General features: G+C 40.8%; 1 protein-coding gene across 3 annotated transcripts in view; it reads right to left on the bottom strand.

Moving 5' to 3' along the window:
* Positions 1-472: 472 nt before the first annotated feature.
* VCL (vinculin) overlaps positions 473-13,943 on the bottom strand; it is a 44,621-nt gene continuing 31,150 nt past the window's right edge. For 2 of the 3 annotated variants that reach the window (XM_030452811.1, XM_030452810.1), the window contains exons 12-21: positions 12,636-12,835; positions 11,993-12,121; positions 11,419-11,568; positions 10,725-10,833; positions 9,880-10,182; positions 9,183-9,307; positions 8,688-8,873; positions 4,365-4,568; positions 3,617-3,721; positions 473-2,920 (exon numbers count right to left, since the gene is read on the bottom strand). In XM_030452811.1, coding sequence (XP_030308671.1) covers positions 2,774-2,920; positions 3,617-3,721; positions 4,365-4,568; positions 8,688-8,873; positions 9,183-9,307; positions 9,880-10,182; positions 10,725-10,833; positions 11,419-11,568; positions 11,993-12,121; positions 12,636-12,835 — 1,658 coding nt within the window. In that variant the 3' untranslated portion in view covers positions 473-2,773. Of the gene's footprint in view, positions 2,921-3,616; positions 3,722-4,364; positions 4,569-6,665; positions 6,876-8,687; positions 8,874-9,182; positions 9,308-9,879; positions 10,183-10,724; positions 10,834-11,418; positions 11,569-11,992; positions 12,122-12,635; positions 12,836-13,943 lie in introns of all 3 variants that reach the window. The other variant, XM_030452812.1, reaches the window with a different exon arrangement.

Genomic DNA, 13,943 nt, shown 5'->3' with positions numbered 1-13,943 from the left:
GAACATTATGTGTACTGGTAGACATCTTTAGAGAAAAAGTGTTTACAAGAGGTTCTTACTGTGAAGGAGTGATGGAAACAGGACAATAATTCCACACTAATCACCCTTACAGTCAAGTTTGAGAAATAAAATCCAGATGAATCAATTGGTGGCCAGCACAGCGGCTCTGCCCTTACTGCCAGGATCAGGCAACACCCATTTCAAGCTTTCAAACCCTTGTTTGGTGCTGCTGGAACTACACAACCATCAGGCCTCTGGAAAAACTCCATTTTCTCCCACTGGACCACAGCTTCCAGCACATTATTTATCATTAACACTCACTGATCTTTGTACAAATGCATTTTTATTGTTTTAAACAGAACCAAGGATAGGTTGAAAACATTAGACTATACAATACATTTTTGTTTATAAACAGTTTTATAGTGGTAAAACATTTCTAAGTGACATTCAGGGTCTTTTAAAAATTTTTGCTGCATTTCAGATTTGAAGGCCAATAGTGTTCAAAAGAAATAAAAACACAAACAGAAACAACAAGGCAGTACTTGCATAAGGTGGACAAGTATCTCAGCTTCTACAAAACAGTTCAAGAACTCAGAGCAAACATTCTGGAAGAGTATCAAAGGCAACCATGATTCATAACTTTGCTGCAAACATTCCTCAATAAACAAAAAGTGATCTTTGGCATAAACAATTATGTATTAAAGGCATTAGTAATATTGCATTAATATCAGTGAAGCAACTAAACAGTGATGCTAAAAAGAAAAAGGAGATCTCACAGAGAAAAGGGGTGGGGAAATGTGAGAAGCATTGAAAAATAATACAGGAAGACTAATTAGAAAATCCCTTACAAATAACCCCTACTTATTCAGTGATATTTACTATTAAATAGAAACATTACAATTATGTTAAAGATCTGGTATAAACCAACCAAATGCAAGACATTGAGGTTAAGGCTCTGGCACCTCTTCCTTTCTCTCCCTGTTGCAGGTAATTGCAGGAAGAGAACACTAAGGAAAGCTCTTAAGTACCACGTATTTCCTAACACCCAGACACAAGGAGTGAGTTGAAGATCAAACACCTGTTTTCTCTTGCTAAGGTCAGTTTGAGGCAGGTGGATTAAAATCAGGTGAACTTCCCTTTTTTTAGATAACAGTGCAATGAAGGGGGAGGTGGAGGGGAGGGAGTCCAGGTGTACAGTGATTGTTGTAGACAGGTAAAGGACAGGTATGTTGTGTGTCTCTCCCTTGAGCTGTTAAGACTGAGCAGTTCTTCCCCCAAGGGCACTCCTGCTGAAGGTGTTTTTTTGATCATGCAACAATTTTCAGCAAATTCAGAGGGCATTGTGAGGTCAGTGCTGAGCTGGGCAACAGTCTGCAAGTGTTCCTTGCAGGTGTAGAGACTCCTGAAATAATTCTCCTTTCTGTCAAATACCAAAAGAGACTATAGAGCAATTAAATCAGTGTGTGTGTTTGTATATAAATATATATATATATAAAGGCATATTCAGTTAAGGGTAAAAGCATCCCAGATCTATTTTAGTAAGCGAGAAGGACGGTTTAGTTTTGTGGTTGGGTTTTGGGTTTTAAAAGATACAGTAAAACACTTTGTTAAATGCACCATTGAACTTGGAAAAAAAAATTTTTTGAGCCTTCAAACTCCAAGTGTCAAAACCAGTAAGAATATTCTGGTATGTTTAGCATTAAGAACCAGTTTGCTGGTAGCCATCAGACTACCTAAAAAAGGGCTTCGTGGCCTGGCAGTGCTTGGGTTTCAAAAAGCTCATCTTGGAAACAAGGGCAGTGAGTCAAAAGGTCTTTTTTTTCATTGAATATATTTACCTTTTAATTTCCACCTTGAGTGGCTGGAATAACATGAGATGGAGGGAAGAGGAATATAAAAGTTGCATGTGCTTATTTGGTTTTCAAAAGGAAAGAGCCAGCACGTGGCATTTTCTGGTCCTGGGTGTGCAGGTAGCTAAAGAGAACCAAGATTTTCAGCTCAATACATTACTGAATTGAGCAAGAAGGAAAGAGTTCCATGATTTAAGGTTTAAGTTATCAACTGTGTGCTACAAACAGCCACTGCAGAGCATCTCAGTACAGTACAAGAGTTCTGGAATGCCTACTTACAGGGTGACAAAGACAGCTCCAGTTTTTGTTCAAGTACTGTTGCCAGGCAAAACTCAAAAGCAAAAAACAAAAATCCTACTTCAGACATGTAATATTAATCCTCACAGCTTGCAACTGTTCTGCTGCTCCCCTTTAATTAAAAACCCCACACCTTCCATCTTTCTTACATGGTTTAAGGACAGCCAGCTACAATCCTATGGAAAAGATGAGTGTGCCTGTATCAATGACTGTCCCTAAAAACCTGCCAAGTAACCAGTAGTGTCCTAGACTCTCAGCACTAGCTTAAAGTGAGGTCCATGTTCTATACCATGACATGGAAACTACTTGGACTACACAGTGCATAAATGAAATGTGCTTCTGGGAGTACAGAATGCATGGAGAGAATCTTCAAAAGGAAAAAAAAAAAGGATAAGAACTGTCTACTGGTAGAAGCAATTTTGAGGTTTTTGATATCAAATACATTCCAAAGACATTTGAAATGCTTTCTCTGATAGTTCATACCCTTATAATGGGGCATAAGCATAAGCTAATCTTAAGCTCATGTATACAGCACCTTTTGCTGTTAATATATCTTCTGTTTAAAAAAAAAAAAAAAAAGAAAAGGCATCTTATGTTACAGAAAACAACACTTCAGTGGCAATTGTTTACTGATACCACGGGGTCTTTCTGACCCAGCGAAGAGTGAATCCAGCATCTGTTCTTATCTTGATGGATGCTGCTTCAGCTTCTCTCACAGTTTCCTTCACAGACTGCATGAGATTCTGGGCATTGTGAACCAACATCTCAGTTGCCTGGCAAGAAAAAGAAAAATTGCCAGTGCATTAATGACCATCACATTCAGGACAGCAGCAGCAGGCCCCCGTTGTGCAAGAGGCGTCCCAGTGCAAGCAGCTTAAATCAGTTTATTCCTGATTAAGTAAATGAAGAAAAAAAAACTAGTTTGTGGAAAGCAGCAATTGTTATCCTGACTCACAAGACTTCCCTGTTTCTCACTGCCTATTTATGCAAAGTCTGAATAAAAGCTTAGTGTCTAAAACTAGAATAATGACAAAACTGTAGGGTTTCACCTGACAACTTGCTTTTGGAAGCTAACAGAAAGTACTCAAGATGTTGTTGGAAAGTCAATATTTTCACTACAACCCACCAGAGGGTGCCATGTCTCCTCTAATGACAAATCTGCTACAGCATTTGTTGAAGCAAGTTCTTTCATTGGCTCATTTCTTGTTAATCAAGGATATTAACAAGTTGTTCACCTTAAAACTTGAAACAGAGTAGGCTTTTTGGCTTGGCAGGGACTGCTGTTGCTATATAAAAGTGTAGCTCTTCATCCAGAAGCCAAAGTATGGTACTAAAATTATCTTCACTAAACAGCTAAACACTAAACAGGCTTCCAAACATTTCACTCCTAGAACACACCTGATACTGTATATTTTTCTCCATAAAACTGAACAACAACTGTACACTGCCATCCCTGTTACACCTCTTACCTGCTCTGACTCTTCATCACTGATATTAGTTCTGCCCAGCATGGTGGCTTTGACAGTAGAGAGAATTTTCAGCTGTGTGCTGATGGTTGGGATTCGCTCACAGACCTGAGGAATGGGGGGGGAAAAACAAAAAACAACAAACCACCACTTCAGATGAGAAACTGAACCAAGACAGCATCTATTGTTTTTGTTTTGTTTAATTTCAGATAAGCTTTATTTTTGTTTTACTACTAGATAAGGAATAAACACTGAGGGGATCTTATAACCTTCAAGCTTTTCTGGTAAATACTGATAGGATATTCCAATCTTATTTTAATTGCTTTGGGATTTTGGGGTCAGCAGTTTTTTTTTGCAGTCAGCATTTGTCCTTTCCTCCAGATACTCCTCAAGGGTGCTTGCTTAGGAATGAGATGTGGCTTAGACTGAAAAAAACTAAGGAATGTTGTATTTCTGCTACTTCTCTGAATAAAAGGAGAGAGTAGGCAGAGCAGTGTTCATAGAACAGTATTTTTCAAAACCTTTTAGGGCATCTTCCACACTCACCTGTAAACAAATCCTGACTTTTATGGAATATATATGGCCACAGGAGCTAAAAACAGACAGACCTTTATAAAGCTTTACAAGCTAAGGAAAGAGACAGGATTTATTGCCCCAACTCCTGTGCTCACTCATGCTACGAGAGGAACAGAGGGGAAAAATAAAATAAAAAAAAAACAAAACAGGAGGCATTTGGACACAAGCTGGTTACCTGCAAGAGGTTTGTTCTGATGCGTTTGTCAGTGCACTGCTTGGCCACCTCCTTGGCTAATCGGGTGACTTCATCCGACGCCTTGGCAATGTCCTTTGCACACTGAATGAGGGCTCTCTTGTTGCCACTCCCTCCTCTCACCAGGCGCGACATCTCTGCCATCAGCAGCGCCATCCGCTTGGCAGCAGCGATGATGTCGTTGCCCTGCAGAGGACAAGAGGGGTCAGTGTGGGGGCCACTCAGAGGCAGGATGTGCTTTGGGAGCAGCCCCTTCAAGAGATTAAGGCTTGAGGAACCATTCGTGAACACAAAAGAGGTTTCTTCAAGGAACAGGGAAGCTCTGTACTAATTATGTTTCTGGTATTTTTCTTCCTAACACTCTGCATTAAAAAAAAAATTGCTTCAAAACTGGAAAAGAAGCAGCAAAGAAGTGTTAGTTTGTCCATGGAATGAGAGTTACTGCTCTGCTGGGTTGGATTTTAAGATAAAGCATGTCATTAGCATCTGAAATTCCAGATTTCCCCACAACAGCTGCCTTAAAATAGTAAAAAAAGGTGTGCTAAATAGCTTGTTAAACCAAATAGCACCAAGTTCAACAGTGTAGTCAAAACAGTTGAGCATACAATTTTCAGTGGAATCTGCCCTAGTTTTGGTCCTGATCTGGCAAGGGGATTGGACTCTATGATCTTCAGAGGTCCCTTCCAACCCCTGACATTCTGTGACCTGAAACTGAAGTTGTTAGAGCATCAGCTGTGTAATGATAAAGGATAAATGGAAGAGGATCTGTAACATAAAACTTTTGGCAGGGGTGGTGTGGAAATAAATGCAGCTATTAATTTTTTTTACTTTATCCCTTGAAAAGACATCTTCCTTTTTGTCTCCCCCTTTAAAAAGAAGTCTCCCTGGAAAGAAGATTGTGATAGGTCATAAAATAATCTAGGGATATTTCTTAGGGGGGGAAGAAAAAAAAAATAAAAGGCAAACTTGGATGATCAATTGTTAGTAGTCTGTTAGTATATTTAGATTCACCTGGGTAGAAAGTTGTTAGAGGACTGAACCACTTGGTGCTATGAAGCATTCCTGGTGTGTTGATGAAAGATTAGCAGAGTGAGTTCAAGGATTAGCACTCTTTCCTTGGTACAATTCCACAATTAACCACCAGTCAAGTTGAGAGCAAAGAGCACACAGCAAGGACCCAACTTAGCAAATCTGTTCTCTGTCCCTGTGCACATACTTCCATGACTCACTGCTAGCAAACCCCAGAAGATATCCCAGATGTCTTACAGCTAAAAGGTGACACAAAAAGCTGAAATATTCATTCCTGTGACCTAATAGCTAAACAGTTTGCTAGTATAGCCAGTTAGGATGCAAAGGACATAACACAAAGTTTTTTCCATGTTTTCACGTGGGAGGATCAAGAAATTAGGACCAGTGTCACTTATGAAGCTCTCTAACAAGTTATCCAAGCATCAGAATCTGAAAAGGACAAGAACATTTTTAAAGCCCTTTTTATTAAAATAGTTTAGTACATTTGGCTTTGTAAATATACACAAACACACACACACACCCCTAACCTTGGTTATGGGACACCAACCTTTTTTACAGCATGCTAAAACAAGTGACCAATCTTGCAAGCATTTGTGCTTAGACAGAAGAGACAGGCTGCTTGAGAAGTTCTGAACCTCAGGTTGGATTCCCACTGGTGTCACAGAAATCTCAGTTTGGCAGCTAACAGCATTCAGTGCAGCTTCTTCAGAAAGTAATTAATTCTCCCCAAAAGCAGCGTTTGCAATGCAGCCAAGTGCAAGGCAGCAGCCAGACAGGCCTCTTGGAGACCCCATACAGAGCCATTCCTCCTCAGAAGGGGTTCTAACCCATGGCATGGCTGGAGGCAAAGCACAATCCAAAGGGGAAATGACTTCTTTAATGCTAAATGCTCTTTAAATGCTGCATCTGGAAGTCATTAGGAAACACTTAAAGGGGCTTGCCAGGTAGCCCAGATGAATGGAAAATAAGAACAAGGGGAGAGGGAAGGAAGGAAACCCCCATTAGAGTTTGAAAACTGCCACTAAGAGCAGGCAGATGCAAAGGGAGAGGAAGCCTTTGCATATCAATTCAGTGACCCCACTCAAGCTGACAAACAGATTTAGCAAACTCGTGAAGCCACTCTCAGCCCTCCAAATGAAGTGCAGACACACTTATCCATTCAGAATCCAGCCGGGATCAAGAGTGATGCAAATGTGTCAGCGTTCCAAGTGGCTGGATGCACACGGATCAGTCCCCGGGGAGACTCGGGAGTACCTTACTAGACCACTTGGTTGCTTCCCGATGTAGAGACTGAGCAGCAGCCAGAATGGGCTGGTTAACGGGCTGATTGGTTGGCATTAACAGCAGCTCAGGCTCGTAATCATCTTCAGTGTCAGAGGGGAGAGTGAATTCAACATCTGCATCATCATCCTCATCTATAGCTACACCAGCCTCAGCAGCTTCCTTAATCACAGTCACATCAGGCTTTGCAGGTGGCAGCAAGGGTGGAGAAACAGGGGACAGTTAGTACAAGAGGCAGAATCTGGTAGAAGAGCATGAACTGAGCTGTTTTAGTCACCAAAACCTCCTCTTGGTCTCTGCGGATCTGACAAGGCAGCTCTAGGCTGAGGTCAGGAGGAGGAGAAGGATCACAAGATTAGCAGAAGGAAGCAAACACTTTACCTGTGAACCAAAAGTTACCAAAGATATGAAGAAGGTAAAGTCAAAGATGCAGCAACATTTTTCATCCAAGCACACAGCTTCTCCAGACAGAGGCAGACTTGCAAAACCATTTTTTCTGGCAAGACAATGGTAACATCAATGGATTTTTTTTGCTTCAACAAAGCCAGGCTGACTGCATAGAAGCAGGCAGAGCAGCTGATGAGTGTGGTGTTTGTGCAGATAGAAAGCTTTGTCTGGAAGCCCACTATATATGTGTGATAAGAGGTAGCAGCAGGATCACAGAAAATCACTGACACTGCTTCTTGGAGAAAAAAGAAAAAAAGATGGGATGGAAAACACTGTAGAAATGATGACTGAAGTACCACAGATAACACAAAAAGAGAACAAAACCAGGTTATGAAGAGAGGACGTGATACCTGAAAGTTAAGAATATTACAGATCTTGGAAAGACTGAAAAAGACTTAGAAGAAAAAGAGGATTTTGAAAGGTATGGTACTGCTTTGCCACAATGTGTTTATCCATTACCTTCAGCAACAAAGAAAGAAGATTCAAACAAATGCATTGTGTTCAGGTAGATCACAAGGAAGAGGTAGGTGGTTAAACAAAATAGGCATTTATAGCATTCTACAACTTTATTTCTTAATTTCTTTCACTAAAGCCAAGCGTGATGAAAGTTAAGCTGCCCTGAGCATTGTCAACTGTTTTGCTAAAGATATGGCCTTTTATAGAGAAAACATCTGCACCAACAAACCACGCAAGTTCTGGGAGGAAGTTCTTAGATAAACTGCCAAATAAACTCATCTTCAAAAACAATTTACATAGAAGTCTTAATCTATTGAAAAGTTGCCAAATATCCCTCATGCTCTGATTTATCCACATGAGGGTGAAAGGCAAGGCAAGCTACAGCAATAGTCAGTGTTCACTTTGTGCTCCTTGAGAAAAGCAAAGCACAGAAGTCCAGAACCCATCCAGTAAAGAGCATTTTTTTTAAGAAATAAAAAAACAAACTGATCAAAAGCATTATAAGAATGAAGTGTTACCAAGATTTTTTAAAGTACTTGTTCAGCTTCCCTGTATAAGCATAACACAAGCACCAGTAGACTAATGTAACTGAGCAAAAAAGAAAAAAAAGGATAAAGACAGTTGACACAGTGTTGTCACCTAGCATGAGCAAGACCTTTTATTTCTTTTTCCACATCTAACCTGTATTCCTCTTGTCCATCAGTCCCTCTACCACCCACTTGGTAGACTCCAAAAACGATTTTAAACCTTCTTCTGTCAGAATAACTCTTGCTCTTATTTCTAAAAATAAGGACAAGTGCTAGTTTCACTTACTGGTTTGTCCATCTCAGAAATCAAGGATCAACAATGAAAAGAGTGGTTTATAATCTAAAGGCACTGAGCTCTTTCATCAGCAGCAAGGATTTTGGCTGGGCTGGCAAGTGTCACTATGTGCAAAAATGATCTTGACATGGTTTCTAATTCTCCCTACAACACATTTTTATAATTTGGTCGATAAAAGACACTCTGTCTCTCAGACAATTGACTTAGGACAAAGCCCACTGAAGTTTAAAGAATTCCTTTTAGCACAAGACCCTCCCAACAACTTCTTACCTTGCTAGACCATTTCCGAGCTTCGTCGTGCAGCTGCCTGGCAGCCATCATCATGGGCTGATTGATGGCTTCTCCTGCTTTCTGCTCTGGGAACTCTTCATCCTTTTCTTCAGGGGGTGGTGGTCTGGGTGGGGGAACCTCACCTTCTGGAAGGGGTGGCTTTGGAGGAGCAAGCTCATCAGTTAGCTAGGAAAGGGAAAATGAAATGCGTGGAATGAAACAGCACACAGATTGAGTGAAGGGTGGTGTCATGGCAAGACTACATGAGCTCACACCCCCTTTTTCAGGTTTCCTCTTAAAGGAAACACCATGTCTGAAGCTCTTTTGAAAGCTTTGTCAGTATTTTTTTTAGACTTCAGGCCACATGTATGCATGGCTGGCCAGACAAAGCATTTTATTTCTAAGGAATCAAAACACACTCAGGTCATTTTTGGTGTGCCATCCCCACATTGTCTGTGACAACTGTGTATTTATTACCAGCTCTGCTGCACTTACATGAAGCTGCTCAAGGTCAGGAGGAGGAGGGGGGAAGTCTGGTTCCTGAGGCTGGAAGGCTTCCCTGACTTTGGCCACAGCTCCCAGAATTCGGTATCCAGAATCCAAGAAACTTTTCTGCAAACCTGAACGAAAATCCCATTACTAGTTTAATAGCATTCTGCAATATTTAGAACTGTAGCACCACCCCAAAAATTCATTCTATAACACACTGTGCTCAATACACTGAAGCTGTGAAAAAACAGGTTAAAAGCTACCAAATTATCTACATGTTTTTTAGTGTCCTGTGCAACATGCATAAAATAAAACCTTAGCTAAGCAACTGCCACCATCAACAGCCACAGCTATTCCCAAAGCAACTGCCAGAATCAAAGAAATTATGTAGGATTTTCTTACATGAAGTAGTACTACTGCTAACTAGTAACAAAAACTCTTAATAAACATGAAATCCCATAATGAGCCAGAATGCTGAATTCATTACACCTGCACATGCCAAAGGGCTTTGATTGCATTTTGAAAGAGCAGGATTCAGCAGTTAGTGGTGTGACCTTTAATTTTCCCAATCTGGGATTTAATTACACACCACATTTGCATGAAAAGGGGACACACAGCCGTGCAAGACAAACCCAGCACTGCTTCACAGCATCTTTAAAAAAAAACAAACCCAACATTTTAAACCAGCTGACTGAATCCTTACCAGGATCAGAAATATTTCCTGCTACTGCTTTAGCATCCATCACCATTGGTGATATGGTTTTGCTGAGCTCATCAGAGGCTGCTTTGACAGCCTCCCGGAATTTGGGGTCTTCGGAATTCTCCACCTCCCGTTTTGCCACCAGCAGGATGCGGTTGGCTCTCCTGGCAATGCTGGTGGCACCAGCTACCAGCATCTGAGGCTGCATGTTGGCCATGGCAACTTTGCATTTGTCAAGGTCTTTCTTAATTGCTTCTTCTGAGGCATCCAACAGGGATTTGGTATCAATGGCTTCATCCACCAAGCCTAGGGTAAAAGTTGAAGGCATTAAAATATTCTCGTTTCATCTGTGGAAAGGGGTCTCTGGTATTTCAGTCACAATTTGATATATTGGTGTAAAATATTTGGTATATTCTGTCACAGATTGCTCCTACTAATGACATCCCAAGCTCTGATTCCCCTACTGTGGCATGTTGCTTGATTCAAGAACTGACTTGCACATTACATGCAGAGACAGATGTTTTCTTAACCCCAACTTAATCATCTGTTCTCATTCAATATTCCAAGATGATCCAGTTAATTTGCTGCAGTGATGTACTGCTAGAATAGCAACTGCAATAACAAGGTATTCATTTTTCAGAAGAAACAAAGCTGAATTTACTCCCCCTACAGCTCAGAAATAACACACATTTTGGTTGTGCTGTAATCTCTACATATTTCTGGAGTCAGAGAAAACAGTCCCACTTAATTTATTTTTAATCAGTCAATACTCTCATGCCTTTCATCAATCCAAACAGGATGGGGGACAAAAATCTAGCCACAATTTTCAACAGAAATTCCTACTTTACCTGTCATTTTTTCTACATTATCAATCCATTGGTTTTTCATGGTCTCAAAGTGTTCATAAGCAGCTTGGTTTCCAGGATTTCTCAGGAGGATTCGAGCAGCTGATACCACCTGCCAATAGAAAACATTTTCAATTATGGAAGTACCAGTACAGAGCAACATCTCATATGTTTTCTTGAAAATGCTTTCATTTTTTCAGGAGTGGGTAAATCTTCATTTGGAATACTAGTTCACTAGTTCTAGTCCAACATTTAGCTGCTTGAAGATTTACAAGGCTTCTGGAATTGGTTGACACCAATGCTGCTTTTCTGGACCTTCAATTACAAGCTAATAAAGCTTAATGAAAGCACCAAAGTATGATACTGATTACACCACCAAAATTTTAGCAGGAAAGGTAATTTGGGGAAAAAAATAATCATTAATGAGCATTTTTTCCACTCATGTTTTTCACTCAGCCTTAAAGTAACTCTGCTTCAGTGGTAAGCCACTAACACTTCTGTCCCAAAGCTGATGAGTACAACGTGTCACTTAATCACCACGTTCTACTTGCTATCATATGCACAAATATTTGCCATTCCCCTTGAACACTGTCAGCACATGGTATTAACATGAAGATCTGATAGCAGAGGCATAAAGAAAATTCCATGGAAGTCAAGCCCAGGTCTTTAAAAGCCCTTTGAGGCTCAGGAAGCAAACCTGTGGGGTCAGCTCCCGTGCCGACTTCACCGTGGCCTGAATGCCCTCCACAGTTGTTTTGTTTGCAGTTCCAACTGCTGCTGCTTTTTCTGCTGTAGCTCCCAGCCTAGCAGCATGGTTTTCAAAGTTTGCTGCTCGTTCATCAAACACCTAGATGTCAGAAGAGAAAAGGCATTTAAAAAGCTTAGATTCCCAAATAAACAGTATCTTCAAAGAGTCAAACACCAGAAGCACCTTCATATCGTCAACAACTTAGTTCATCTCCTGAAAGGATGTAAGAGAAAACAAAAGCTTTGAAGCCATTTTTGTATTTTTTATCCTTACATTACTGGACTTTTTTTTTTACCAGCTGTTTTGGGCAAAGGATACTACCCCACTTCATAGCTGTGAGGTATTAAGTACACTAATTCCCTGGCAACTACTGCTGTAAAAGATACTGTATCAGAAGCTTAACAAAAAAATTATCAAGTCGTTTTTCAAATTACTGATGCATATTTAAAATACCAATTCAGGGCAAGTTAAACACTAACTGAAGCTTCACACGGGGAAGAAAAATCCACCTGGCTATACTTGCCTCTTCCCTGTTGGGAGCATCAGAGGGAGCAGTAGCTGCTACTGCTAATAATTTAATAGGAGTTGTGGTGTCACTAAAAACATCAGAAACCTCCTGGGTCATTGCCTCTTGCATCCGTGTCTTAAGATCCTGAAAAAAAAAAAAAAAAAACAAGAAAAAGGGGGAAAATTAGTAGCATATGATACAGGAATAAGAAGTTTCTAGGATTTAAAATCCCATAAAACATCTTCTTGCACAAAAAAAAAGCAGCCCATTACAGCAGCAGCCATTAAGATAAAATAATCTTGATTCATGATCAGTTAATCACTTTTTACTTAATTTGAAATACAAGAAGCTAACACACCACTTGCTGAAGCAGCATCAGAAGACCTTGCCCCTCAGATTTGCAATGCTAGCCTACAGCTTTCTTCTTTTCAAAGGAGATTTTCATTTTACTTTTGAACTGTTCACTTGGAATTAATCTCTACAGCATGATAATAAGCTCTTTGTAGAGAGTTTGTGTTAAGCATCTCAGCTAAGCCAGCAGGGGTTTTGCTGCACTTTTGTTTTTCCTGATGCCTTCCCCACAGCCACACTTGACCCAAGGAGGGTCAGTTCCTCAGCATACTGTGCCTTTCACTGCACAGAAGCAGATTTTTGTTACCTTCAGTGAGTCCTGAAGCTGAGCAGCAATTGCCCTGGCCTGAGGAGATTCTCCCTCCCCTCTTGCTGCCAGGTCAGCCAGCTGAGCAGCCAGCTGGTCCACTCGGTCACACTTGGCAAGCAGGTCCTGCCGGTAAGGGCCCATCATGACGTTGGCCAAACGCCGTCCTTCTGCCACCAGCCCCCGGATCGCTGCCTGGCCTGGGGTGGGAGAGGTCAAGAGGTGGAAAAAGTCACCTTGGGTTAACACCCAGCAGGAGAAAAAAAGACAGTGCATCTGATTTGAGCTTGCAGTCAAGTGGCACTTCTGAATTCTGGGCTTTTAACACCTTTCTAGGGAGGGGAAGGCATCGCCTGCATTTTATTGAGCAAATGCAACTCCAAGCCATGAGGAATTCCACTCTCCTCAGTTTCTTTTGGTTATTACAGCACCTCTGGCTAGTGATGCATCCTCCTTTTTAACTAGGGTGATCTGACACAAATCAAGTGATTGGTGACTCAAGAGAAAGCAGTTGCAAATTCCAAGAGCTGCAATTAATTGCCACAGCATTACAAGTCATAAGAAGACAAGCAGGAAGAGGGGGAGCAAGTCACACAGAAAACAAATGAAAAAGCACAATATCCCTCCCAGGATTCCAGAAATCATGGGTAAGAACTGTCAAGTGTCCAGGATGTTATGGGGGAAGAGAGATACAGACACCTTAGAGTCTACCCACAGGGTGTCAAAAGCTTTTCTGTAAAAAAATTTGGTTTTAGCATGGCTGATTCCCTTCATTCCCTTACAGAAGCTTCCTGCTTTTTCACAAGAAAACAGTCCTCTCTTCTTTCAGTAGCACAAAATATTCTCCTTTTAAAAGAAGTTCTACTATATTAAGTCCTTCACAGACCTGCTGATGAAGCATTTGAAGCTAACACTAACATACAAGTTATTCAAGTTTATAATCAAGCTTAAAATGAATTAGAAGAAAGTTGTCACAGCACCTGATTATCCAAGAACCACTCAGCACTTCCACCATTATTTTGGAAAGCTGACCCAGTGCTGAGAAACTTCAGTTCCTTCAGCAAGCTTTCAGTATGTGTGCAAGCCTCATGATTAGCTAGGCACTTGTGGGCTTCAAGGGGAACTTAAGTTACCTTTGTTTATTTTCAATTAAAAATAGGGCAAAAAGTTGAGATTTATAGCTTTTTTGAGCCAACCACCTCAAAGATTACTGTGTTCAAGAGGAACAAAATGAGGAAGTTTTTCAGACACTGTCAAAATATCTCATGAGACCTATCTTGGTCATCTCATTCTGTGTTCAACTTGCTC

The sequence above is a fragment of the Calypte anna genome, chromosome 6 (genome assembly GCF_003957555.1).
Source record: "Calypte anna isolate BGI_N300 chromosome 6, bCalAnn1_v1.p, whole genome shotgun sequence".
NCBI classification, from domain to species: domain Eukaryota; kingdom Metazoa; phylum Chordata; class Aves; order Apodiformes; family Trochilidae; genus Calypte; species Calypte anna.
Note: the sequence above shows the minus strand (reverse complement) of the source record. Positions and strands in the feature narration are given on the sequence as shown.